The sequence below is a fragment of the Pongo abelii genome, chromosome 7, assembly GCF_028885655.2.
Source record: "Pongo abelii isolate AG06213 chromosome 7, NHGRI_mPonAbe1-v2.0_pri, whole genome shotgun sequence".
Lineage (NCBI taxonomy): Eukaryota > Metazoa > Chordata > Mammalia > Primates > Hominidae > Pongo > Pongo abelii.
Window position 1 is genome coordinate 101,962,334 of NC_071992.2, and position 24,746 is coordinate 101,987,079.

Here is a 24,746-nt window from a genome sequence, read left to right on the forward strand (position 1 = left end):
CACCACATATTCTCACTCATAGGTGGTAATTGAACAATGAGAACACATGGACACAGGAAGGGGATCATAACACTCTGGGGACTGTCGTGGGGTGGGGGGAGGGGGGAGGGATAGCATTGGGAGATATACCTAATGCTAGATGACGAGTTAGTGGGTGCAGTGCACCAGCATGGCACATGTATACATATGTAACTAACCTGCACATTGTGCACATGTACCCTAAAACCTAAAGTATAATAATAATAAATAAAGGTTGAAGACACAAAAAGACTGAGAATTTGAGAGTATGTATATCCAAGATAGCAATCCTGTTTCTGCTTCCCTCTGAGGTAACAGTCCCTGCCCCAAATCACTACTCTCTTTATGACCTCAATCCCTGGACATAGCTATTTGAATCATGAGGGGGCACCTGCCTTCCTTCTACATCCTAGATGAGCTGGTCTGAGCACGTTCCTCTGTGAAGTTTATAATTGAGATGTGTAGACACTAAGCTCATAAAGAATCAGGGCTAAGACTATGATGGGTCATATGCAAGCTGATGCTGAGGAAGCCCACCATAAGAACGGAGAATGGAGCATTCTGCAGAGAGCAGAGGTGACTGGGCCTCTAAAGGGGGTGGGGGTAATCGAGAGAGTAGACACTTTTTGTTTTTTTAATAGAGACAGGGTCTCACTCTGTCACCTAGGCTGGAGTGCAGTGGTATGGTATCATAGCTCACTGCAGCCTTGACCTCCTAGGATCAAGTGATCCTCCCATCTGAGCCTCCCAAGTAGCTAGGACCACAGGCATGTATCACCATGCCCAGATAACTTATTTTATTTTATTTTTGTTTTAGAGACAGGGTTTTGCTATGTTTCCCAGGCTAGTCTTGAACTTCTGGCCTTAAATGATCCTCCTGCCTTGGCCTTCCAAAATGCTAGGATTACAGATGTGAGGCCACCATGCCTGGCTCCTGGGAATAGATGCCTTGATTCATGCCAATCTGTACATTGTTCAAGGGTATGAGCTTTGGAATCACTTAAACCTATTTCTGAGCCCTGGCTCCCCTATCAACTTGTGTGACCTTGAACAAGTTACTTAACCTCTTTAAAACTCATTTTTCTCATCTGTAAAATGAAGCTAATAGTAGTATCGTTCTCACAGGATTATTAGAATCAAAAGAAAGATGCATGTGAAGTGCAGAGCAGTCTCTCACAGTAAACTCACAGTTAATGCTAATAACATAGCATAATTATATCCAATGCTACATGTAATAATTATAATCAAATACAATGACATAAAAGGTAAGCTCTTTCCAGTTCCAATTCTCATTAATCTCAGATACTGTCTTCATTTCTCAATGAAATCTGCGTATCCTTGAAATATCTTTTCTTTCTATTTGCTCTGGTTAGACTAGGAATTTGTTCTTGACAAACACAGTGAGAATGTTTGCATCCCAATCCCCAGGGTGAGCTTGGACAAGTTACTTCCTTACCCAACATTCAGCAACATTGCCCCCTCCATCCATCCTGAGCACTCTCTTCTCTTGGCTTCCGTGACCAAGAGAAGCCAAGGAGTCTCCTGGCTTTCCTCCTACCCACTGGCCATGGTATCCCTCTTTTCCTGGCTCAGCCTCTTCTGCTTGTCTTTAAATGCTGCATATTCTCAATAATCATTCCTAAGTGTCCTCATTCTTCTCACTTTGTATTTTCTCCCTAGGCTATAATATCAGTGCATGGTATCAATTATCATGTAATTGAAACTTTGACTCCCAAAAGGTTATCTTCAGCCCAAACCGCTCCTAATCTCCAAATCTGCATATCTCACTACCCATTCAACATTTTACCAGGAGATCTGAAAGAAAGGTTCATCAAAATCTACAACTTCAAAACTGATCTCATGATCTTTTCCTCTAAAACTGTTTCTCCCGACCCAAGGGTTTTCTATCTTGATACCACCACCCATCCACTCTTCCAGTTTTGCAAGCCAGAGACCTGTAGACATCATCCTCTGCCTTGTGTCTTAGTCCATCATTAAGACTTGTTGATTTTACCATCAAATTGTTTCTTGACTTTGTCAACTGCTTATTCTCTATTGCCATCACTCTTATTCTAGCCATCATCATCTTTCTCTTGGACCCTCACACTGTACTCAGAAATTGTCTCATTGCATCCCATTTTAATCCATGCTATAGTCAAAGTTTTATTTTAAAAATAAAAATATGTTCAATGCAATAGCTTTCCATTGCTCTTTAAGATAATAATCAAACTCCTTATGGCCTACAAGGATCCTCCATGATCTAGCCTCTGGGGAAGAAAAGGAGTGTGTTGGATCTGGCTCATACTGACTGGCACCTGCATGTAGATGGTTAAATATTCTGGAATTTTGCAAGCTGATTGCTGAATCATTGGATGTGGGGAGAGTATGTATCCTGTGGAAACTGGCAAATGCTACAGAGGGTTTTCTCCACACCTCCCCTCTCTCCTCCTTGCAGGAGAACCAGTTTAACAGCACTCGGTTCTCTCTCCAGGCTTAACCATTCTTCCATTCCGTACTTTAACCATGTTGACCAACTTTAAGTTTCTCTAACATGTCATAGTTCCTTATATTTAAGAACTATCAAATATATTGGCTGCCTTTTCCAGGAAACTATAAACTCCAAGAAGTCAGTGACTCTCTGTTTGCCCAACATTAAATCCTCAGTGCTTTTCAGTGCCTGGCACATAGTTGGTGCTAGGTAAGTACCTACTGAATAAGTGCCTGCTCTCACATGGATTTTACAGATCTCAAAACAATGTGATGTCTGTGATAATGCCCTGAAATGATGAAATAATACATAGATATGATTATGTATATCAAAATGTTTCCTGAACAAATAGATTTTTTCTATTTTTATTAGTTTTTTCTATTTTCCACTTAAGATGGTATCACAATTTATTTTCTAAATGATGAAATGTTTGTTTCTCTAAAGCAGTCATAATTGAATCATGATATTAACATGTATTTAACTTGAATTAGATATGACTTTTGTTATAATAAATGTTCCCTGGCAAGAAGACTCAGGCAAAAAAAATGTTTTTAATTATGTCAGAGTAAATGAGGGTGATATTTTCAATGGAGTCTTTAAAAATTCTTCTTTCCTATTTTAAAAGTCAGCTTTCCAGAAACACACACTCTATTCTTTATATGCTGATACAGCTAAAACATAATAGTAAACTATTTTCTCACGAAGAGATTTGTTTAAATTATCAGAACTCTCTTGGAAAACACTTCCAGTAACTTATTTAACTTGAATTCTAATGAAGTGAAAATTGCATCATCATCATAATTATTAAGATTATATCCACTGGCAAAATTTTCCACTTATATGGAAAAAATATGTTCATTGCTATATTGGTATTTTTAACCATTCATACATTTTTCATTCTTCTCTCTTCCCCTCCAATGAATATTTTTTTGGTCTCTATGCTACTCAAGGCAAATTATATTTAGTTTAACATGTGAACTAATTAGTAAAGGCAATACTTTTTGCAAACATCATATTTTACTTGATATATCTATTTCTCCCACATTATTGCATCTTAATTTGGGGATACTAAAATTCTCCATAATGGGATAATATGGGGTAAGAGTTGCTACTATTTTTCATAATTAGTGGTTGTTGTTTTTTAATTTTTAAACAAGGTGTGATTTAGTAGACATGTTTTAGATTGACATTGAGGATCTAGTCAATCTCCCATGGTTTCAAGTCCAAATTATCTCCATATTAGGCATAACAGAAACAAAGATGCTACATAGAATAATCAGACTAAGTGGTCAACTCTCAGTTCATGAGTTGGCCTCTCCCACTGGTTTTCTTATTCTTGTATCTGGATGTCATCCAGTGATGCAATGTTCCTTGCTTGTAAAATTGCACATTTATGCATCACCTTATTAAATTTGCTTGCGTGTCTATCATTCTGAAAGTGCTTCTTGTTCTTTAGTGAAGCATTGTTCTAGTTATGTGTTGTCTGTTCTTGTCAGTACACACTATTTGTTGTAATTAGTCTCTGGCTTCAAGTCTATACAAAATGAGCAGACATTTGCACCATCTTTCAGTTGTATCTGATCATTGTGGACAATAAGCCAATGATTTAGACAAAAAACTAACCTCATTCTTTTCCTTAATAAAAGAAATAGCTTGTACTTTTTGCTTGGATCTTATTTGTACTTCATCTGTCCTCATGTTTGTCTAGATAGATTTACCTTATATAAACATTTTTCTCTTTTATTTATTTATTTATTTTGAGACAGGGTCTCACTCTGTCACCCAGGCTGGAGTGCAGTGGCACAATCTCGGCTCACTGAAACCTCTGCCTCCTGGGTTCAAGCAATCCCCCTGCCTTAGCCTCCCGAGTAGCTGGGATTACAGCATGCACCACCATGCCCAGCTAATTTTTGTATTTTCAGTAGAGACAGGGTTTCACCATATTGTCCAGGCTGGTCTCGAACTCCTGATCTCTGGTGATTCACTTGCCTCAGCCTCCCAAACTGCTGGGATTACAGGTGTGAGCCACTGTGCCTGGCCTCCACCTTTTATTTTTAAACCAAGCATTATAATATAAATACTAGTAACGTTGTTCTGTTCAAAATTTAGTATTTTTCCTTTTTATATGACTTACAACTTGTACATCTTATTAGACTTTCTCCCTCAAGCTCATGGACTACACCAGGCAGAGAAATTCATGAAGATAAGCATTTAGGTAATGGCCCTCAAAAAACAAAACTGGCTTAATGTAAAATCGTTGTTGTTGTTGTTGTTGTTTTAATCTTCCCCAACTTAAATCTTTTAATTTAAAAGTAAACTTTACTGTCGAAAATGCAAACTTGGGGAGGGCAGAAAGATCACACACAAGGCTGCCACTTCATACCTGGAGGGTTGCACGGCAGCCAGGCAGAGGCGCTCCTCACTTCCCAGTTGGTGCGGCGGCTGGGCAGAGGTGCTCCTCACATTGTTTTTTTTTTTAATTATCATTAGGTACATGGTTCACGTTTGTAATCCCAGCACTTTGGGAAACTGAGGCAGGAGTATCACTTGAGCCCAGGATTTCAAGAACAGCCTGGGAAACATGACAAGACCTTGTCTTTACAAAAAATTAAAAAATTAGCCAGGCATGATGGCATGCACCTGTAGTCCTAGCTACTCAGGAGGCTGAGGGGAGAGGATTGCTTGAACCTAGGAGGTTGAGGCTTCAGAGAGCCATGATTGCACCACTGCACTCCAGCCTGGGTGATAGAGTGAGACCCTCATCTCTAAAAAAAATTTAAAAATAAATAAATAAATAATACATTTTCAAATACTATGTCCAACACACCTCTGGCATTTACTCCACTCTTTCTTTCTCCAATATTCCCTAAGCCCCTCAGATTAGGCCAAATCTCTTCATTAAATGCTCTTATAATACAATTTTCTTTTCTTCTTTTTTGAGACGGAGTCTCACCCTGTCACACAGGTTAGAGTGCAGTGGCGTGATCTTGACTCACTGCAACCTCCACCTCCCAGGTTCATGTGATTCTCCTGCCTCAGCCTCCTGAGTAGCTGAGATTACAGGTGTGCACCACCATGCCCGGCTACATTTCGTATCTTTAGTAGAGATGGGATTTCCTCATGCTGGCCGGGCTGGTCTTGAACTGCTGGCCTCAAGCAGTCCACCCGTCTCAGCCTCCTAAAGTGCAGGCTCATGTCAGCATGAGCCACCACGCCTGGCCCTTACATACGTAACTTTTAACTCAGTTTGTTATTATATATTTATTTCGAGATCAGTTGATTACTAAGTTTCCCTGTAGACTGTAAGCTCAAGGAAGGCAAAGCTTGCATTAATTAAGGTACAGGCTAAAATGCTTTAACAAATAGAACTCCAAATAATGTCACTTGTACAAGCTGCACATATTTTTTTTTCATATAGCCTTCTAGCACTGATGGGATTGCTCTGCTGCCCTCAATATGTAGCTTCCATCTCTCAGTCAAGCTGCCAAGTTCTTGCTACCTCTTTGTCAATAAGAAGAGGAAAAGATGCACAAGTTGAATACTTTAAAAGCTGAGCTCTCTAAAGTAGCAAACTGCTTCCACTCACATTACATTAGTCACAACTTGGCCACATAAGTACACCTAATAGCAAAAGAACCTGCACACTGTAGGCTTTAGCTGGCAATTATCAATACTAGGGGAGAAGAGGAAATTAAATATAGGAAGACAGACCAAGCATGGTGGTTCATGCCTGTAATACCAGCATTTTGGGAGGCTGAGCCAGGCAAATCACCTGAGGTCAGGAGTTTGAGACCAGCCTGGCCAACATGGCGGAGGTTGCAGTGAGCCGAGATTGCACCACTGCACTCTAGCCTGGGTGACAGGGCGAGACTCTGTCTCAAAAAATAAATACATAATATAAATATAGGGAGACAACTAGCTGTCTGCCACAGATCTGTGTCTTATTCATGAACACAGTGTCTCTGGAGCCTACCACAGTGCCTGCTCCAAAGCACCTGCTCAACAAATACTCATAAGATGGATTGATGAATGGACCTCACATCTTCACACCATCACTGATATCACTCATACCTTATTCTCACCTCTTCCCTCTCCTCTACCCAAGGCAGCTGTGGATCCAGGAGAACAGGAGACCCAGGAGATTTCCAGAAGCACGAGAGTAACTGTATGTACTGGTTATGAAGTGGCTTTCTTGCAAGGGTGAAGCTGGTGAGATTGACTGGTATCTGTGCTATGAGAATCTTCATGTTTTTTTTTTTTGTATTTGTTTCTGATTTTTCTTTTTTTTTCTTTTTTTGAGATGGAATTTTGCACTTATTGCCCAGGCCGGAGTGCAATGGTGTGATCTTGGCTCATTGCAACCTCCGCCTCCGGGATTCAAGCTATTCTTCTGCCTCAGCCACCTAAGTAGCTGGGATTACAGGCAGGCACCACCATGCCCGGCTAATTTTGTATTTTTAGTAGAGACAGGGTTTTTCCATGTTGGTCAGGCTGGTCTCAAACTCCCAACCTCAGGTAATCCGCCTGCCTCGCCCTCCCAAAGTGCTGGGATTACAGGCGTGAGCCACCGTGCCCGGCTGAGAATCTTTAATTCCTGAAATGAAGTGAAGACTTTTCAGAAGATATCCAGGTGGGTGGGTTTTCCAGGTCCAGTCATCTTTGCCATATCATCCACCACTCTAAGTTGAAAGTGTGGCAGTTTCCTCTTCCAGTTGAACAGAGAGGTTGTTGAAATGAAAACACACACATACCACACACATCTCCAAAAACCCAACATTAATTCTGAGTGATGGTCCTGTGCAAATTCAGAAAAAGGGAAAAAAAATTTCGTTTTTCACAACTGAGCTACACTTCTCATTATCAATGAAAACAGATGGGAAATAGGACAATGACTCTTCAAGGAAAATGTAATTGCAACTGCCTCTATGCCCACCTAGCACTTTCCATAGCACTTTTCACATGGTATTATAGTTAATGACATTGTGAGATATTTGTGAACTGAAAGCATATCTTGTTCTTATTTATATTTTCCCAAGCATTGAGTAGCACATATTAGTACTCAACAAATGTCTGTTGAATGAATCAGTGAATGAATGGAAAATTAATGAATAAGTTAATGAATCTCCTGGGTTATTGTGTTAAAAATGTAACTGCAGGAATAAGAGGTAACTAGAAGAATAAAACTTCCGCCTCCCTCCTCTTGAAAGAAACTGATCTCACCACCTTGGCAGGGCCTTCGGGAAGAAAAGGGGTTGGCCATTGTAATAAATATTTGGAAACAAGGGAAGAAGACAAAGCTATTTTTTTGCTTAGCCTAAAAAATGTGAAATAATAATTCAGTTATGGATGAAAAAGATATTTCCCAACTTTCTTTTAGAACTGGAATTCACTGTCTCTCAGGATTAACATATAGCTTTGGAAGGTGGTGTGTGTGTGTTTTGTGTGTGTGTATGTGTGTGTTTTGTCTGTGTGTATTGTGTGTGTTTTGTTTGTATGTGTGCGTGTTTTGTGTGGTGTGTGTGTGTGTGTTTTGTGTGTTCCTTACTGCACAGTTGGAGGAATAAAGTGCCCTTCCTTCCACTTACAGTGTTCTCACAGGTTGACTTGTCCTGGGGAACTCATGCCCACCCTGGATATTGCCAAGCTATTTGGGGAGTGTCAGCACAGGTTATGGACTGCCCTGTTGACAGGGTCTTTGGCTGTCTCACTGCCCCCCACCTCAAGAACATTACTTCAAAAGCAAGGACTCAGAGTTAGGAAAATGTACTTCTGTGGAACAGAATAGCATGGAAACAGATCAGTCTCCCTGGCTAAGGGGCATCATCTCTGTCTTAGCCCACTTGGGCTGCTTATAACAAAATACCATAGACTGGGTGGCTTATAAACAACAGAAATGCATTTCTCACAGTTCTGGAGGCTGGGAAGTCTGAGATCAAAGCACCAGCAATTCAGTGCCTTGTGAGGGCCTGTTTCTCATTGTATCCTCACATGGTGGAAGTGGCAAGGGGTCTCTCTTGGGCCTCTTTTATAAGGGCACTAATCCTATTTACGAGGGCTCTGTCCTCATGACGTAATCACCCCTCAAAGTCCTTGCCTCCCAATGCCATCACCTTGTGTGCATAGACATCAACATATGAATTTGGGAATGGGGAACATAAACATTCAGAACATAATGTTTCCCAAAACAGTTTCCCAAAAGGAGGGTAGAAATCTGCAGAGCAGAAGTCAGAAACATGACACATGGGGTGGAAGAAGCCAGGTTAGGAATAAGAATGAGCTCAAGAGGAGTTCCCTTATGAATGTAGTAGCTTCTTGGGTGCTGTCCCTATGGCAGAGGTCCCCCATCTTTTGGGCACCAGGGATTGGTTTTGTGGAAGACAATTTTTTCATGGACTAGGGGTGGGGGTTGATAGTTTCAGGATGATTCAAGTGCATTATGTTTATTGTGTACTTTATTTCTATTATTATTACATTGTATTATATAATGAAATAATTATACAACTCACCATAATGTGGAATCAATGGGAGCCTTGAGCTTGTTTTCCTGCAACTAGATGGTCCCATATGTGGGTGAGAGGAGACAGTGACTGTGTTAGTCCATTCTCATGCTGCTAAGAAGAAATACCCAAGACTGGGCAATTTATTAAGAGAAGAGTTTAATTAACTCACAGTTCCACAGGGCTGGGGAGGCATCTGGAAACTTACAATCATGGTGGAAGGGGAAGCAAACACATCCTTCTTCACATGGGCAGGAAGGAAAAGTGCCAGGCAAAGGGGGGAAAAGCCCCTTATAAAACCATCAGATCCCATAAGAACTCACTCACTGTCACGAGAACAGCATGGGGGTAACCACTGCCATGATTCAATTGCCTCCCACTTGATCCCTCCCACAACATGTGGGGATTATGGGAACTACAGTTCAAGTTGAGATTTGGGTGGGGACATAGCCAAATCATATCGTTCTGCCCGTGGCCTCTCCCAAATCACATGTTCTCACATTTCAAAACAGAATCATGCCTTTCCAACAGTCCCCCAAAGTCTTAGCTCATTCACGTATTAACCCAAAAGTCCAAGTCCAAAGTGTCATCTAAAACAAGGCAAGTCCCTTCTGCCTATGAGCCTGTAAAATCAAAAGCAAGTTTGTTACTTTCTAGATACAATGGGGTTACAGGCATTGGGTAAATACATTTCAAATAGGAGAAATTGGCCAAACAAAGGGTCTACAGGCCCCATGCAAGTCTGAAATCCAATATGGCAGCCATTAAACCTTTCAAAATGCTCCTTTGACTCTCTATCTTACATGTGGGTCACACTGATGGAATAGGAAGGCTCTGAAAGCCTTGGGCAGCTCTGCCTCTGTGGCTTTGCAGGGCACAGCCCCGCTCCTGGCTGCTTTCACAGGCTGGTATTGCGTGTCTGCAGCTTTTCCAGTGCAAGCTTGCACAGTGCAAGCTTCTGGTGGATCTATCATTCTGGGGTCTGGAGGATGGTGGCCCTCTTGTCACAGCTCCACTAGGCAGTGGCCCAGTGGGGACTCTGTGTGGGGCTCCAACTCCACATTTCCTTTCTACATTGCTCTAGCAGAGGTTCTCCATGAGGGCTCTGCTCCTGTAGCAAACTTCTGTCTGGACATCCAGGCATTTCCATACATCCTCTGAAATCTAGGTGGAGGTTCCACAACCTCAATTCTTGACTTCTGTGCACCTACAGGCCCAACACCAGGTGTAAGTCACCAAGGACTGGGGCTTGCACCCTCTGAAGAAACAGCCTGAGCTGTACCTTGGCCCCTTTTAGCCACAGCTGGAGTTGGAAGTAGCTGGGATGCAGGACACTATGTTCCAAGGCTGCATAGATCGGGGGTACCTTGGGCTCAGCCCATGAAACAATTTTTTTCTCCTAGGCCTCCAGGCATGTAATGGAAGGGGCTGCCATGAAGATCTCTGACATGCCCTGGAGACATTTTCCCTGTCATCTTGGTGATTAACATTCCACTCCTCACTACTTATGCAAATTTCTGCAGCAGGCTTGAATTTCTCCCCAGGAAATTGGTTTTTCTTTTCTATCACATCATCAGGCTGCAAATTTTCAAAACTTTTATGCTTTATTTCCTCTTGAATGCTTTGCCACTTAGAAATTTCCTCCACCAGATACCCTAAATGATCTCCCTCAAGTTCAAAGTTCCACAGATCTCTGGCAAAGAGGCAAAATGCCACCAGTCTCTTTGCTAAAGCATAGTAAGAATCACTTTTCCTCCAATTCCCAACAGGTTCCTCATTTCCATCTGAGACCACCTCAGCCTGGACTTTATTGTCCATATTACCATCAGCATTTTGGTCAAACAAAGTCAACAAGTCTCTAGGAAGTTCCAAACTTTCCCACATCTTGTCTTCTGAGCCCTCCAAGTCTCTAGCAAGTTCCAAACTTTCCTACATTTTTTACCTTCTTCTGAGCCCTCCAAACTGTTCCAACCTTTTCCTGTTACACAATTTCAAAGTTGTTTCCACATTTTTGGGTACCTTTATAGCAGCACCCCATTCTCTGAGGTACCAATTTACCATATTACTATGTTCTCACATTGCTATGAAGAAATGCCCGAGACTGGATAATTTATAAAGAAAAGAGGTTTAATTGACTCACAGATCCTCACGGCTGGGGAGGTCTCAGGAAACTTACAATCATGGCAGAAGGTCAAGCAAACACGTCCTTCTTCATATGGTGGAATGAAGGAGAAGTGCCAAGCAAAGGGGAAAAAGTCTCTTATAAAGCTATCAGATCTCATGAGAACTCACTCACTATCACGAGAACAGCAAAGAGGTAGTCACCCCCATCATTCAGTTACCTCCTACAGGATCCCTCCCAAAACACATGGAGATTATGGGAACTACAATTCAAGATGAGATTTGGGTGGGGACACAGGCAAACCATATCAGTGACAGATCATCAAGCATTAGATTCTCATAAGGAGCACACAACCTAGATCCCTTGTGTGCAAAATTTACAACAGGGTTCACACTCCTATGAGAATCTAATGCTGCCATTGATCTGACAGGAGATGAAACTCAGGCAGTAATGCAAGCCACAGGGAGCAGCCATAAATACAGATGAAACTTCACTCTCTTACCTGTTGCTTACCTCCCGCTGTGTGGCCCAGTTCCTAACAGGCCACAGATCTGTACCTGAGGACCCCTGCCCTGTGAACTTGGGAACAGTCATATTTGAAGTATATTTGATATCACTCTTGAATTACACTGAGCAATGTAATAAAGTTTGAGGAAACAGTTCTGTATACTGCAATGGTGGGTGGCGGTACAGGAGAGTGGGCCTTTACTTCATTAACCTTGTCTACCTTGGTGCCCCTGGATAGGAGCTTATAGCTTTTTACCAGGCTTGCAATTGAGCCAGAGTAGGGCAGGTGTGCCTGAGGGGACCACTCTCACACAGAGGGGAGTCAAGATTTCAAATGGAAAATAGCAGCTCCCTCCCCCAAAAGGCAGATAATTTTTTTCTGACCCAGTCCTTAGTTGAATCTCTTTGGGTTAACTTGACAAAGAGTTAATAGACACCAGAATCCTTAAAAGAATCATATCCGTAGTTAATCTTGTCTTTCATATTCCCATTTATAAAGAGTTTGCCTATAAGTAAGAGGCCAGAAAGCCTACAGATATTATGTAACTTAAGTCTGTCATTGTTATCTGAGTGGTTCCAGTGATTCATGGGACCACTGGTGGGAATGAAGGTGGCATAATAAGATTGTATTTAAAGAACATAGTACTTTAAGTACATGAAATAGTTTTATAACTGATTCCTTATTCCTTATTAAATAGCATTTATCTCATAAGCTTAATGTTAAATTAGTTAAGTAACTATTGAAAAAGCATATAAAATGCTTTTATAACATATTGTTTCCAATATAAACAGATTATAACCTGTTCTCAATTTGAATGTATCATCTCCAATCTGAACACACTAACTCAAAGCTAAAATAGCCATTCAGCTGTTTATATGGACATGCTTTTATATATAATTTTTATGTCTAATATGTGGCCACTGATTTCTCTGTTAAATCTTCCAGGAATTGTCCACCCTTTTTCCATGGTTTACAATAATTCCAGACTTCCTATTTAAAGGGTATCCACCCAGCAAGCACTCAAGAATTACACATTAATGACGGCCATGCTAGCAGTAATGTAGAATGTAGGGTGGACTAAATTAAACATTTTTTAAAACCATCCATCTTGCATTAGATTTTTTTCCCCATGACAGAATTTCAGTGGCAATGATGAAATCTCAGGGTTTTCACAGGGGAAATTTGCCCTTGATTTTGTCTGCATCTCCCTTCCTTTTGCACCATATCTTCTCCCAGGGATTCCTCTAGTAAGCATCAACATTTGGCCCTAGCACCCTGCCTGCCACTCCTCAGCTGCTGTTGGGAGTGGAACAGCCACCTACAGCAGTCGCCTCAGTACTCCTCTTCCTCCCAACAGACCCTGTGCTGGAGTGCCTCTCCAATCTCCTCCAACATCCATGAGAAACAGCTTCCAAGACTCTTGCTGTGGAGGCGACATGTGGCCCTAGCTCTTTGGAACGTTCTCTGGCCCTTGAAGTGATTAGGAAGATAAATTAATGCAGTGCCAACACTGACTACAATGAGAGGAATGCAAACCAAGTTGCCCATGGAAATTGCCATTTTAATACCTGACCTGGTCTGCACATCCATCAATCATTTGGCAAAAAGTCAGTTGTGAGAAGTTTCTTGGACCAGAAACCAGTTAATCTGAATTTTCCTCTGAAAGCCTGAAGTCAGTAACCTTGGATTGTCTTTTAATGAATTAATTAAGAATATTCATTAATTAAGTAATTTTAGCTGGACTAATTATAGAGATTAGTTTGGTCCTACATAGGCACAAAACTGACCTGGTTTCTTTAGTGTCTTTAAGCTCAAATGAAACTGCATCATGTAAATTCTACATTGATTCATAGCCTTTCCTCCAGGTACCAGGAAAGCATCTCTGTGTAGAGATGATTTATCACGGTAAATGGGCCATGATGCTGCAGCTTCCTACTTATTAAATTATTTTCCATTTCCACTCTCAGAATACATTTCAAGTCCTGAAAAGTTTTTCCTGGCAAATAGTAGGTGTATATATATATTCCTTGAATGAAAAAATAATCTTAGTTTCCTTTTTAATTTATAAGACAAAAATTTTCAATAAATTTCTCATGTATTATTTTATGTGTAGGTTTTCCAAAATGTGTACTATTTGTTAATGAAATCCCTATAATAGTACTACCTGTCAAAACAAATAATACACAATTTGGAAAACCTACACATTGTACTACCTATCAATATATATACACATACATATATACATATTACATATATATAACATGTTATATATATATATAACTTTTTTTATATATATATAACATGTTTTATATATATATATATATATATAACAATTTTTACTAAAGACACAGGTCTCATTATGTTGCCCAGGCTACTCTCAAACTCCTGGGCTCAAGTGATCCTCCCACAATGGCCTCCCAAAGTGCTGGGATACAGGTGTGAGCCACCACACCCAGCCTGTTAAAGGATTTCTATTGTCAAATACTTTTTAGAAGGTTTAGATAAAATATAGTTAAGATTAGTTTACTCCCATTCTGTAGGTCGCCTGTTCACTCTGATGGTAGTTTCTTTTGCTGGGCAGGAGCTCTTTAGTTTAATTAGATCCCATTTGTCTATTTTGGCTTTTGTTGCCATTGCTTTTGGTGTTTTAGTCATGAAGTCCTTGCCCATGCCTATGTCCTGAATGTTATTGCCTAAGTTTTCTTCCAGGGTTTTTATGGTTTCAAGTCTAAAATTTAAGTCTTTAATCCATCTTGAATTAATTTTTGTATAAGGTGTAGGGAAGGGATCCAATTTCAGCTTTCTACATATGGCTAGCCTGTTTTCCCAGCACCATTTATTAAATAGGGTATCCTTTCACCATTTCTTGTTTTTGTCAGGTTTGTCAAAGATCAGATGGTTATAGATGTATGGTATTATTTCCGAGGGCTCTATTCTGTTCCATTGGTCTATATCTGTTTTGGTACCAGTACCATGCTGTTTTGGTTACTGTAGCCTTGTAGTATAGTTTGAAGTCAGGTAGCATGATGCCTCCAGCTTTGTTCTTTTGGCTTAGGATTGTCTTGGCAATGTGGGCTCTTTTTTGGTTCCTTATGAACTTTAAAGTAGTTTTTTCCAACACGCAAGGGCTTGTCGTGGGGTGGGGGGAGCAGGGAGGGATAGCATTAAGAGAAGATATACCTAATGTAAATGGCAAGTTAACAGGTGCAGCACACCAACATGGCACATGTATACATATGTAACAAGCCTGCACGTTGTGCACATGTACCCTAGAATTTAAAGTATAATAAAAAAAAGATTAGTTTACTTACTGAATCATTTGGGAGAACTAAGTTGTTTGAGGTAGTAACAATCAAAATAACATATTTTGGGAATGCCCAGAGCATAATTTATTTCATTCCCTAAAAATTGGTGTTATGTTTTATTGATCATTAAAATTAAATATGTCTTGGGTAAGCTAATTAAAATTAGGTGAGTTGGGTTTGCCTACTCCCCGAAACTAGAAGAGTTCCTAAATAGTAATACTAAAATTGCTCTAAAGTTAAAGACCTGACAAGCTTAGAATTCATTAAATGGCCTAAAATTTGGTAGAAAATGTAACAAATGTACTTGTAGGAGTTACCTAATTGTGACTTTTTTCATATTTCTAGTTTGTTTTATATTTTCTAAATAACAGTAATAATACTTATTCAGTGGTATATTGTTTTTCCAGTATAAGATTCACATTCTTGGCATTTTATGGTAAATGAAGATGGGTAATATAAGGAAAATTTGTCACTGACTTGGAGATGGCCAGCAGAGACTACTTGGCATCCTTTCGGTGGAATCCTGGGAGTTAGCAGAAAGATCCTCTGGAATTATGTGATTCTATAGGGATGTGACCTTTGATTCTTTCAGGCTGACTATGCTTTTGGCAAATCTGTGAGGATAGAAGTTAAGTTGTAGAAAACTGAAAACAGTGTAAATCATTCCTGTTCATGATGATGTAAATTAATTTTGTCCCATAAGGAAAATAAATCTCTATAAGTCAGATTTGAACCTGTTTTAGCATCATACTACTTCTCTCACTAATTAATGACATAATCTTTGATACATGTTTATTTTACATTTGTATAAGAGTCATGATTTTACCATTTTGAAACTTACACTTTAACAATAAAATATGTTCCTGCCTCTTAGAAGTCTGTAATCTGAAATGAGGAAATACATATGCATCATATCTATAATACGTACCAAAATTTGTTAAATTCTCTGTAGGAACTTGAGAGTTTATTAGAGAGAAGACTCCTACTGCTTAGAGAACAGAGATTTCAAGGAAGGATTAAGGCTGGTGTCTTGATAACAAAGATGGAGACAAAGGAAAGCATTCCAGGTGATAATATTATACACAAATAGACTGAAATGAAGAAGTGAACTGAATGTGGAAGGAACAATTAATCAGTTTAGTTAGTTTAGTCAGAATGTATACTGGGAAGTTGTAAAATTTAAGGCCAGAAGTGAAGAGACGGCTGTTTATCAGAAGAAGAGATAGGAAAAGGAGGAGCAATTATTTCTCTTGGGCACTTCCTCTAAAACCGTTATTTTAGTTTTTAAGGTAACATGGCCACATGATGATTTTTAAGGCTATAATAAAAATATATTAGAGAAAGAAATATGAAGCAGCAGCTTGAGACACTTAAAAGTCAATGATCAGTGCCATTTTTATACACAACATGCCCCTGCCACCACTCTTGATTCCTCCCCACCAACAGTGCATCTCTCCCTCCATCTGGCCCAGGCAGTCTCTACCTGATGGGAGACTTTGACTATCTCTAGGTAAAAGGTAATAGGATGGTGGAAATAGTATGAGTGTTGATCCAGACAGACTTAGGTTCAACTCTTGGTGCTGCCACTTACTAACTCAGACTTACCTAGGTGACATCCCACACAGTCAGAATAGGCATGTCTCAGCCACGACTTACATGGAAGACTTAGGAAGTTTAAGTGCATAGTGGTGCCAAAACAGTAAACAAAACTAGAATATTTAGAACAAGCGAAGTGATAGTTCTGCTCTGCCCTGCCGTAGTCTGGAAAGACTGCATTGTTTATAACATTAAAAATTAAGAAACTTTTGCATTAAAATGGGCCTGGCAAAGGGTGGAGGGTCTTCTTATGGAAAGTAGTTGTATCTAGGTCATACGGCCCTGACATTGGCTTTGGGGGTGGCAAGGTTTGGGTATAAGGTGTCTGGGGAAGGAGAAGATGGGTAAGGAATTCAGTGTTCTTACAGAAAAAAAAAAAAAAAGAGTCTCAGGTACCTAGTATTGCATTGGCCCCTGGAGATGGTGAGGAGTTTCTATGACTTCACACAGGAAATTTCAAGCAAAGTTCGAGACCCCCCATAAAGATCTCAGTGATAATCCAAATAACAGACTTAGGGAGGAGGGGAGCATTTTACCCTCTATTCTAGTTATATGAGAATATGGAGTTGGCCAAGTATTTGTCACAGATGAATGGATAAACAAAATGTGATATATACACACAATAGAATATTATTCAGTCTTAAAAAGGAAGGAAATGTAGATACAAGCTACAACATAGATGAAACTTGAAGACATTATGCTAAATAAAATAAGCCAGTCACAAAAGAACAGATATTATGATCCCACTTATTTGAGGTACCTGGAGTAGTCAAATTCATAGAGACACAAATTAGAATGGTAATTGCCAGGAAACAGCAGCAAGGGGGGATGGGAATTAAGTGTTTAAAGAGTACGGAGTTTCAGTGGGGGAAAATGAATAAATTCTGGAGATGGATGGAGGTGATGGTTGCACAACAATGTGAAATATACTTAATGCGGCCGGGCACAGTGGCTCATGCCTGTAATCCCAGCACTTTGGGAGGGCAAGGCGGGAGGATCACTTGAGGTCAGGAGCTCAAGACCAGCCTGGCCAATATGGTGAAACTCCGTCTCTACTAAAAATGCAAAAATTAGCCAGGCGAGATGGAGTCTCGCTCTGTTGCCCAGGTTGGTGTGCAGTGGTGCAATCACAGCTCCCTGTAACCTAGACTGCCTGGGACTCAAGAAATCCTCCCACTTCCACCTCCAGAGTACCTGGGACCACAGGTGTACACCATTACCCGTGGCTAAAAATGATGGACATTTTAAAGATTAGAATGATATGTGAATATTGTGGAAGAACTTTAACTGCTGCTCTAATCTTAGTGAGATAACACATTGTAGTATTTTGAACAGGAGAATGACATGTTCATAGGTCTTAGCCAGGCGCCTGTAATCCTGGCTACTCGGGAGGCTGAGGCAGGAGAATCTCTTGAACCTGGGAGGCGGCTGTTGCAGTGAGCCAAGATTGCGCCACTGCACTCCAGCCTGGGTGACAGAGTGAGACTCTGTCTCAAAGAAAAAAAAAAGAAAAAAAAGAAATATATTCAATGCTACAGAACTGTAAACTTAAAAATTGTTAAAATTGTAAATTTTATGTTATGTGTATCTCATCACAATTAAAATTATATACATGCAATTTAACTACCCAGGTCTTCCGGATATTCTCAAATGAATATTTCCTATGTCAACAGATTGTCCTGCATTGACCCTCTCTTATGTTCCTTATCCTCTTATCACCTCTCCGCAAAGTTTCAACTTTCTCCATCATGTTTTCCTCATCCCTTCCCCACTCTGGACACTTCCATTCCCCCAGCAGCTAGAATTCTTAAGCTTTCTTTAGTATCTGAAATATTGCTTGCTCCTAGCATAAGGTTCGGTGTTTCGCTCCCAGCATAAGGTTCGGTGTTTTGCTCCCAGCATAAGGTTTGGTGGGTTTTTTTTTGTTGTTGTTGCTTATTTGTATTGTTTTGTTTTGTTGGTTTTTTTGATGGAGTCTCACTCTGTCACCCAGGCTGGAGTGCAGTGGCACGATCTCGGCTCACTGCAACCTCCACCTCCCGGATTCAAGTGATTCTCAGCCTCAGCCTCCTGAGTAGCTGGGATTACACGCATGTGCAAACACGCCCAGCTAGTTTTTGTATTTTTAGTAGAGATGGGGTTTCACCACGTTGGCCAAGCTGGTCTCGAACTCCTGATCTCAAGGATCCACCCACCTCGACCTCCCAAAGTGCTGGGATTACAGGCATGAGCCACCACGCCCCACCTTCTAGCATAAGTTTTGAATCATAGTCTTTCTCCCCTTTCCCTGTGTTCACTGCAGGGTGAGAAAGAAGAAGAAGATTCAAGTCTCAGGGAGGAGAAGAGGAAGATCATTTTCCAATGTGGGTTGGAGTTTGGGTGTTTAGTTTGTTTTTCTTTGGTTATCCTTAAGAATATAAAACCAGTCAGATAGCCTCCCTCCATGAATCTACATAAGAGATTCATATCTCCACTAGTAGCATAACTTCAGGTACTTAAGTAAAATAATAGCTATCTTCTCCTCTCCTTGGTTGTATTTCAAAACCCTCTTCCACTGAGTTAGCATGGGAGGGCTCCATGATCACCAGCACCTTCTCAATAGCTAGAATGCACCCACCATCCACCCCTGTCCCACCCTGTCTCAAGGTTTGAGAAACAGCTGATAGTCTTACCACATTGGCCTAGTAATGAGAAATAAAGCTAATACAGGTGAAACCTCTACAGTTCCTGACACAGCTGCTTAAAAAATGATGGACATTTTAATTTTTTTTTTTAATAGAGATGGAGTCTCGCTCTGTTGCCCAAGTTGGTGTGCAGTGGTGCACTCACAGCTCCCTGCAACCTTGACTGCCTGGACTCAAGAAATCCTCCAACTTCAACCTCCTGAGTAGCTGGGATCACAGGTGTGCGCCATTATCTGTGGCTAAAAATGATGGACATTTTAAAAATTAGAATCATATGTGAATATTGTGGAAGAACTTTAAATGCTGCTTTAATCTTGATGAGATAACACATTGTAGGATTTTGAACAGGAGAATGACATGTTCATAGCTATGGTTCAGGAAGATGAAACTAGCACCAATGAGAAAGATGGATTGGAAAAGAATGCAATTAAACGCAGAATGAATAATTAGGAAGATATTGCAGTAACTGCTAGAAAAAGATATTAAGGACTTTTTCTAGAAAAGCAAATGTGGCAATAGAAAGGAGAGGATCAGTGCAAGAAACCTGTCAAGACAGAACAAATGGAATTTAGATCACCAACTGACTAAGGGAGATGGAAGAAGAGAAAGCTCAAATGTGACTGTCACCTATGAGTCTACACTGCTAGGAATATATTGGCCACTAGCTGAGAGGTGAAAGTCTACACTGCTAGAAATATATTGGCCACCAGCTGAGAGGTGAAAGTAGAGGAGATTTGGTAGAAAAGATGTTCAATTTTGTACATGCTGAGTTTGAAATTCCAGTGAAACATTTCAGTGCACCAGCTCAAGCAGGCAGGTGAAAATGTCAGGGTTCAGTTCGGTAACAATTTTATACTCTATTGAAAGAATCGCTTCTTGGACATTAGATCAACCAACATAAAACTTAGGGACATGTTGACATTTTATTCTCTCCATCAGATAACTTTCAAAAGAAACTCAAACATTTGGAAATCATTTTCACTACCAAGAAAGCAAGTTAAGAAAAATAGTTATTTCCAAGGTAAGAGGAAAATATAAATTATAAATAAATCCCTGAAGGTCTTGCCTTCAGAAACTGTATAGAAAATGTGCTTTTACTGACCTCCAAGCCAGAAAATGCTTTTATCTGTGTAGTATGCTGATTATATTTCTGTGTCTGAAGATTGGTTTCTATTTCCTTTGCTTTTTCATATAGTTTTAAAAGGCTTTCTTTTCTTTCTGATTTTTCTGTATTCTAAAATGTACCCTTTCAAAATACGACAATAATACACAGCTTAGCAATTCCCTGTAATATGTATATTCAACTTTTTCACATGTAGCTGACTGTATCTTATCCTTGTTTGAAATATTGAAAAGATGTGATAGAAAATTGGCAAGAGACAATGAGAGAGGGAAGAGGTTGTGAGGCAGGCCAGACAGGCAGGTTATTTCTGCACTGTCTCAGACACATAATTTGGCAAAAAGCTCTGATTCTAATAATCAGCATTATCATTTTCATTCAGCTTTACTGAAAATTTTCCAGTAATTTTTTGAGGAGCCTTGATACTTGTAGGATAAAAGATAATTCTCTTTTAAAATATCAGAAATTATTTCATCGATTCTATCTTGTTATAAAAATAAGAATCAGTAAGGCATGGATGTCTGAGATTGAATGGCTGACTTGCTCATTTTATAGTCACCTGATTTGGAGTAGCATCTGAGGTAATCCATAGAGATATTGACTCTGTGCAATAGCTATTTTGTACAGCACATATAATAATGACACCCACTAACATTTCCTGAGCCCTTACAATAGACTAAACAATTGCTACATATAATTTTATTTAAGCCCCACAACAATCCTAGAAGGATGACGTATTGTCATAGACAACTCCATCTTCACTGGGACCCCACAAACAAGAGCTCCATCTCCAGCGCAGGAGTGATAATTGTCATTCTCAAACTTTTCATATACCCAAATTTAGAAACACTTTGGCTGGATATCCTCTCCGACTGGAGTTTGAGCCTTCATTTTACTACTTTCACCAAAGCTGGAAATTCTTCAATGCAGTCAGGTTCTACCCAAACCAGCCACCCTTTCTCTTCCATCATGACTGATTCATGAATTTGTGAATGAACGTGTGCCCTCATCAAACCACAAGCTGAGTCTTCCACTGAACTTGAAGCCTACTTATCCCTTGGGACTCAACAAGAGCCATTTTTTCAGCTCAGACCCAAGGTAAAGAAAGCATATGGCACTGTCTCATTAGTGGCTTTTTTCTCTCAACCACATATGTGCCCATAATCTTTCAATAGCTTTCCAGAAGAACAACCAAAGAAACTAGAGCATTAATTCTTCGATGGCACATGGATGAAACTGGAAATCATCATTCTCAGTAAACTATCGCAAGGACAAAAAACCAAACACCGCATATTCTCACTCATAGATGGGAATTGAACAATGAGAACACATGGACACAGGAAGGGGAACATCACACTCCGGGGACTGTTGTGGGGTGGGGGGAGGGTGGAGGGATAGCATTAGGAGATATACCTACTGCTAAATGGCGAGTTAATGGGTGCAGCACACCAGCATGGCACATGTATACATATGTAACTAACCTGCACATTGTGCACATGTACCCTAAAACTTAAAGTATAATAATAATAAAAAAAGGAAAAAAAATAAAAAATAAAAATAAAACAGAAATGAAAGGAAAAAAAATTCTTCAATGGCATTGGCTTTTTAAAACCATAGCTTTAAGATTCACCCTTTGGGCTCATAAAATATTTAGAAATAAATCATTTACTTCTTTCCAGAAAACTTTACACAAATTTAATAAATGGTTTAAGTCACTTTCTTTATATTGACCTGAGGTAACTTGGATTCTGTTGAATCAGCGTCAAAAACATCACGAAATTTTAGCTCTTGCTTTTTAAATGCTGATTTCTACAGAACTTGGAATCAGGCTTTTAAAAAATTCCAAAACAAGAATGGGCTTTGAGTTCAGATGTGACGTCAAGAGGTATGTGAGCCAGAAGTTTTCAATAAAAAGCACAATGCATGTTTCCTGTAAGCAACAGAAAATCATATTATTTTTCAATGTTATGTATTTCTTTTAAAAATACAAACTGTTGTGATAAGATTGGGACCAACAGATGATGAAATTCTAGCTGGAATTCTGCTTGGTGCCCAGAATGAGACCGTCAGTTCAGAAAAGGAAGAGAATTAATTATAGAGGCCACAGGCTTCTATGAGGAACACCTTGTTCTGTAGAAACCTCTCCAGCACATTTCATTTGTTTTATTGAGTCTTGTTTATGGCAAAATGCTATACATATATTACATAAATTGAAACTTGATGCTACACAAGCATGTGAGATTCCCAGATAAAATCCTAGAGAGAGTTAGAGACAAGGTCTGCTTTAGTACAACTCAGAGAGATTTCCCATGAGGGGCTCCAAGATAATTTTCCACGGTACAATGCACTACTTTATCAGTAGTAAGTGACACTACACAATGCCCTATGCAGGGTTTATATTTTGCTACTTATCATGCTATCCTGTTTTCCAGAGGAACTGTATCTATTATGTTTTCCACAGAATTTATTTGGATACCATGCTACTGTTTCTTCAAGCTATTTAAAGTAATCAAGTTACTTGAAACTGTTGACACTTATTAGTTCATTCACTTACCCATCTATTCTTTTATGTATTCATTTAGTAAAAATGTATTGCATTGCTACTATGTTTACTTGTTTTTAAAATTTTATGGAGGACTTACTATGTGCCAGATTGGGCATGAAAAATAAGCTGTGTTATGTATCTAATTTGCATACACTCATTAGGCCAAATGATGGGTGTTATGAAGACAGTTATTAAAATCTTAAAAATAGAAGTCTTAATTTAAAATAATTGTTAACTACCATTTCTTTAGAGTGCCAGACACTGAGAAAAACACTTTTTCTCTCTTTTTTAAATTTTTCCTTTTTTAAGACAGAGTCTTGCTTTGTCACCCAGGCTGCAGTCACAGCTTACTGCAGCCTTGACCTCCCAGGCTCAAGTGCTCCTCCTGCCTCAGCCTCCTGAGTAGCTAGGACTACAAGCATGTGCAGCCATGCCTGGTTATTTTTTTTTCTTTTTTTTTGTAGAGACGGTGTTTCCCAAGTTGCCCAGGCTGGTCCTGAACTCAAACAATCCGCCCACCTCAGTCTCCCAAAGTGCTGGGCTTACAGGTGTGAGCCACTGCACCCCACCCCTTTTTTCATTTTTAACATGTTATCTCATTTAAAAAACCCTAAGTGCTAGGTATTAACTCTAATTCGTAGAGGATAAAACAGGTTTAAAGACATTGACTAGCTGGGTGTGGTAGTGCTTGCCTATAGTCCCAGTCACTCAGTAGGCTGAGGCCATCAGAGTTCGAGTCCAGCCTGGGCAACATAGCAAGATCCCACTGCAAAAACAAACAAATAAACAAACATAAAACTACTTTTGACTTGAAATACAAAAATTGAGCAACAGTGTCTTGAACCATAGCCATATTTAATTAAGTTACATAATAAAAAGTCTGGAAGCAGGCAGTTTCACAATTGGTTAAGTTTGCAGCAAAACAATATGTTGGCCCTGTCTGTTTGTCCCTGGTCCTGCTAACTTTCACCTCAGGGTCACAAGGTGGCTAGCACGGCTTCAAGTATCACATCTTTATATGACAAAATCCAAGAAAGGAAAGAATAGAGAACTTTTTTGGATTTTTGTCTTTTAATAGGGGAGGACAGTCTTTCTTATAAACTCTACATTAGACTCTTCTTTACATTTTATTGGCAAAAACTGGGTCCCATGCCTACACCAATCACAGGCAAGGAGCCTAGGGTTACAGTGATTGGCTAAGATCATTTATGATACATCTCCTTAAGATAGGAGTGATTTTGCCTTTAATTTGTATAAAATCAATTTTCTCTTATCAAAGGAGAAAGAGGCAAACAATAGGGTCTCCCTCATCCACTAAAGTGCTCATAGCTGCCACGTGATAAAGAATTTTCTTGCTTGCTACAGACAGCCTTCTTCCATAATACTTTAACTCAGAAATTTTTATACTTTTGTTTTAGAACAATTTGGATCACTGAGACAGAGATTTATAAGTCAAGTCTCTTTCAACATTTTTCCTTTAAACTTTATTGAGAGTAGTTAGTATTATCAATCCAGATTTCTTGACTGGCATTTTATTTGTTAAAAAAAAATTTGCAACATTTTAAACATTCTTAAATTATTCAAACTTTTTAAACATCCACATTAAGACAGTAGATTGAAGAAACATCTATTTTAGCCACGCTTCTGGAATCCCACAAAAATGGTAATAAAGGAACTTTTAAAATAAATAACCCCACATAGAAGAGAGCAACAAAATATTGGAAACTAGGAAGTGAATGGATAAACGGTAACTGATTTAGCAGTCTCAAGACAGTGGATCCTTAAACTAAAAATAAGACAAACTGAGAAACAGCTGGTTTATACCACACAATGCTCAAATGTATTATACACCTCGATATTAAG

At 39.5% G+C, this 24,746-nt stretch overlaps 1 protein-coding gene across 1 annotated transcript in view; it reads left to right on the forward strand.

Annotated features, from left to right (window-relative positions):
- Positions 1 to 442: 442 nt before the first annotated feature.
- The window catches only part of LOC134761866 (uncharacterized), a 32,204-nt gene continuing 7,900 nt past the window's right edge, over positions 443 to 24,746 (forward strand). Inside the window, exons 1-4 of the mRNA XM_063726464.1 lie at positions 443 to 594; positions 6,612 to 6,671; positions 15,891 to 16,005; positions 20,158 to 20,239. Of these exons, the coding sequence (XP_063582534.1) occupies positions 517 to 594; positions 6,612 to 6,671; positions 15,891 to 16,005; positions 20,158 to 20,219 (315 nt within the window). The 5' untranslated portion in view covers positions 443 to 516 and the 3' untranslated portion in view covers positions 20,220 to 20,239. The remainder of the gene's footprint in view (positions 595 to 6,611; positions 6,672 to 15,890; positions 16,006 to 20,157; positions 20,240 to 24,746) is intronic.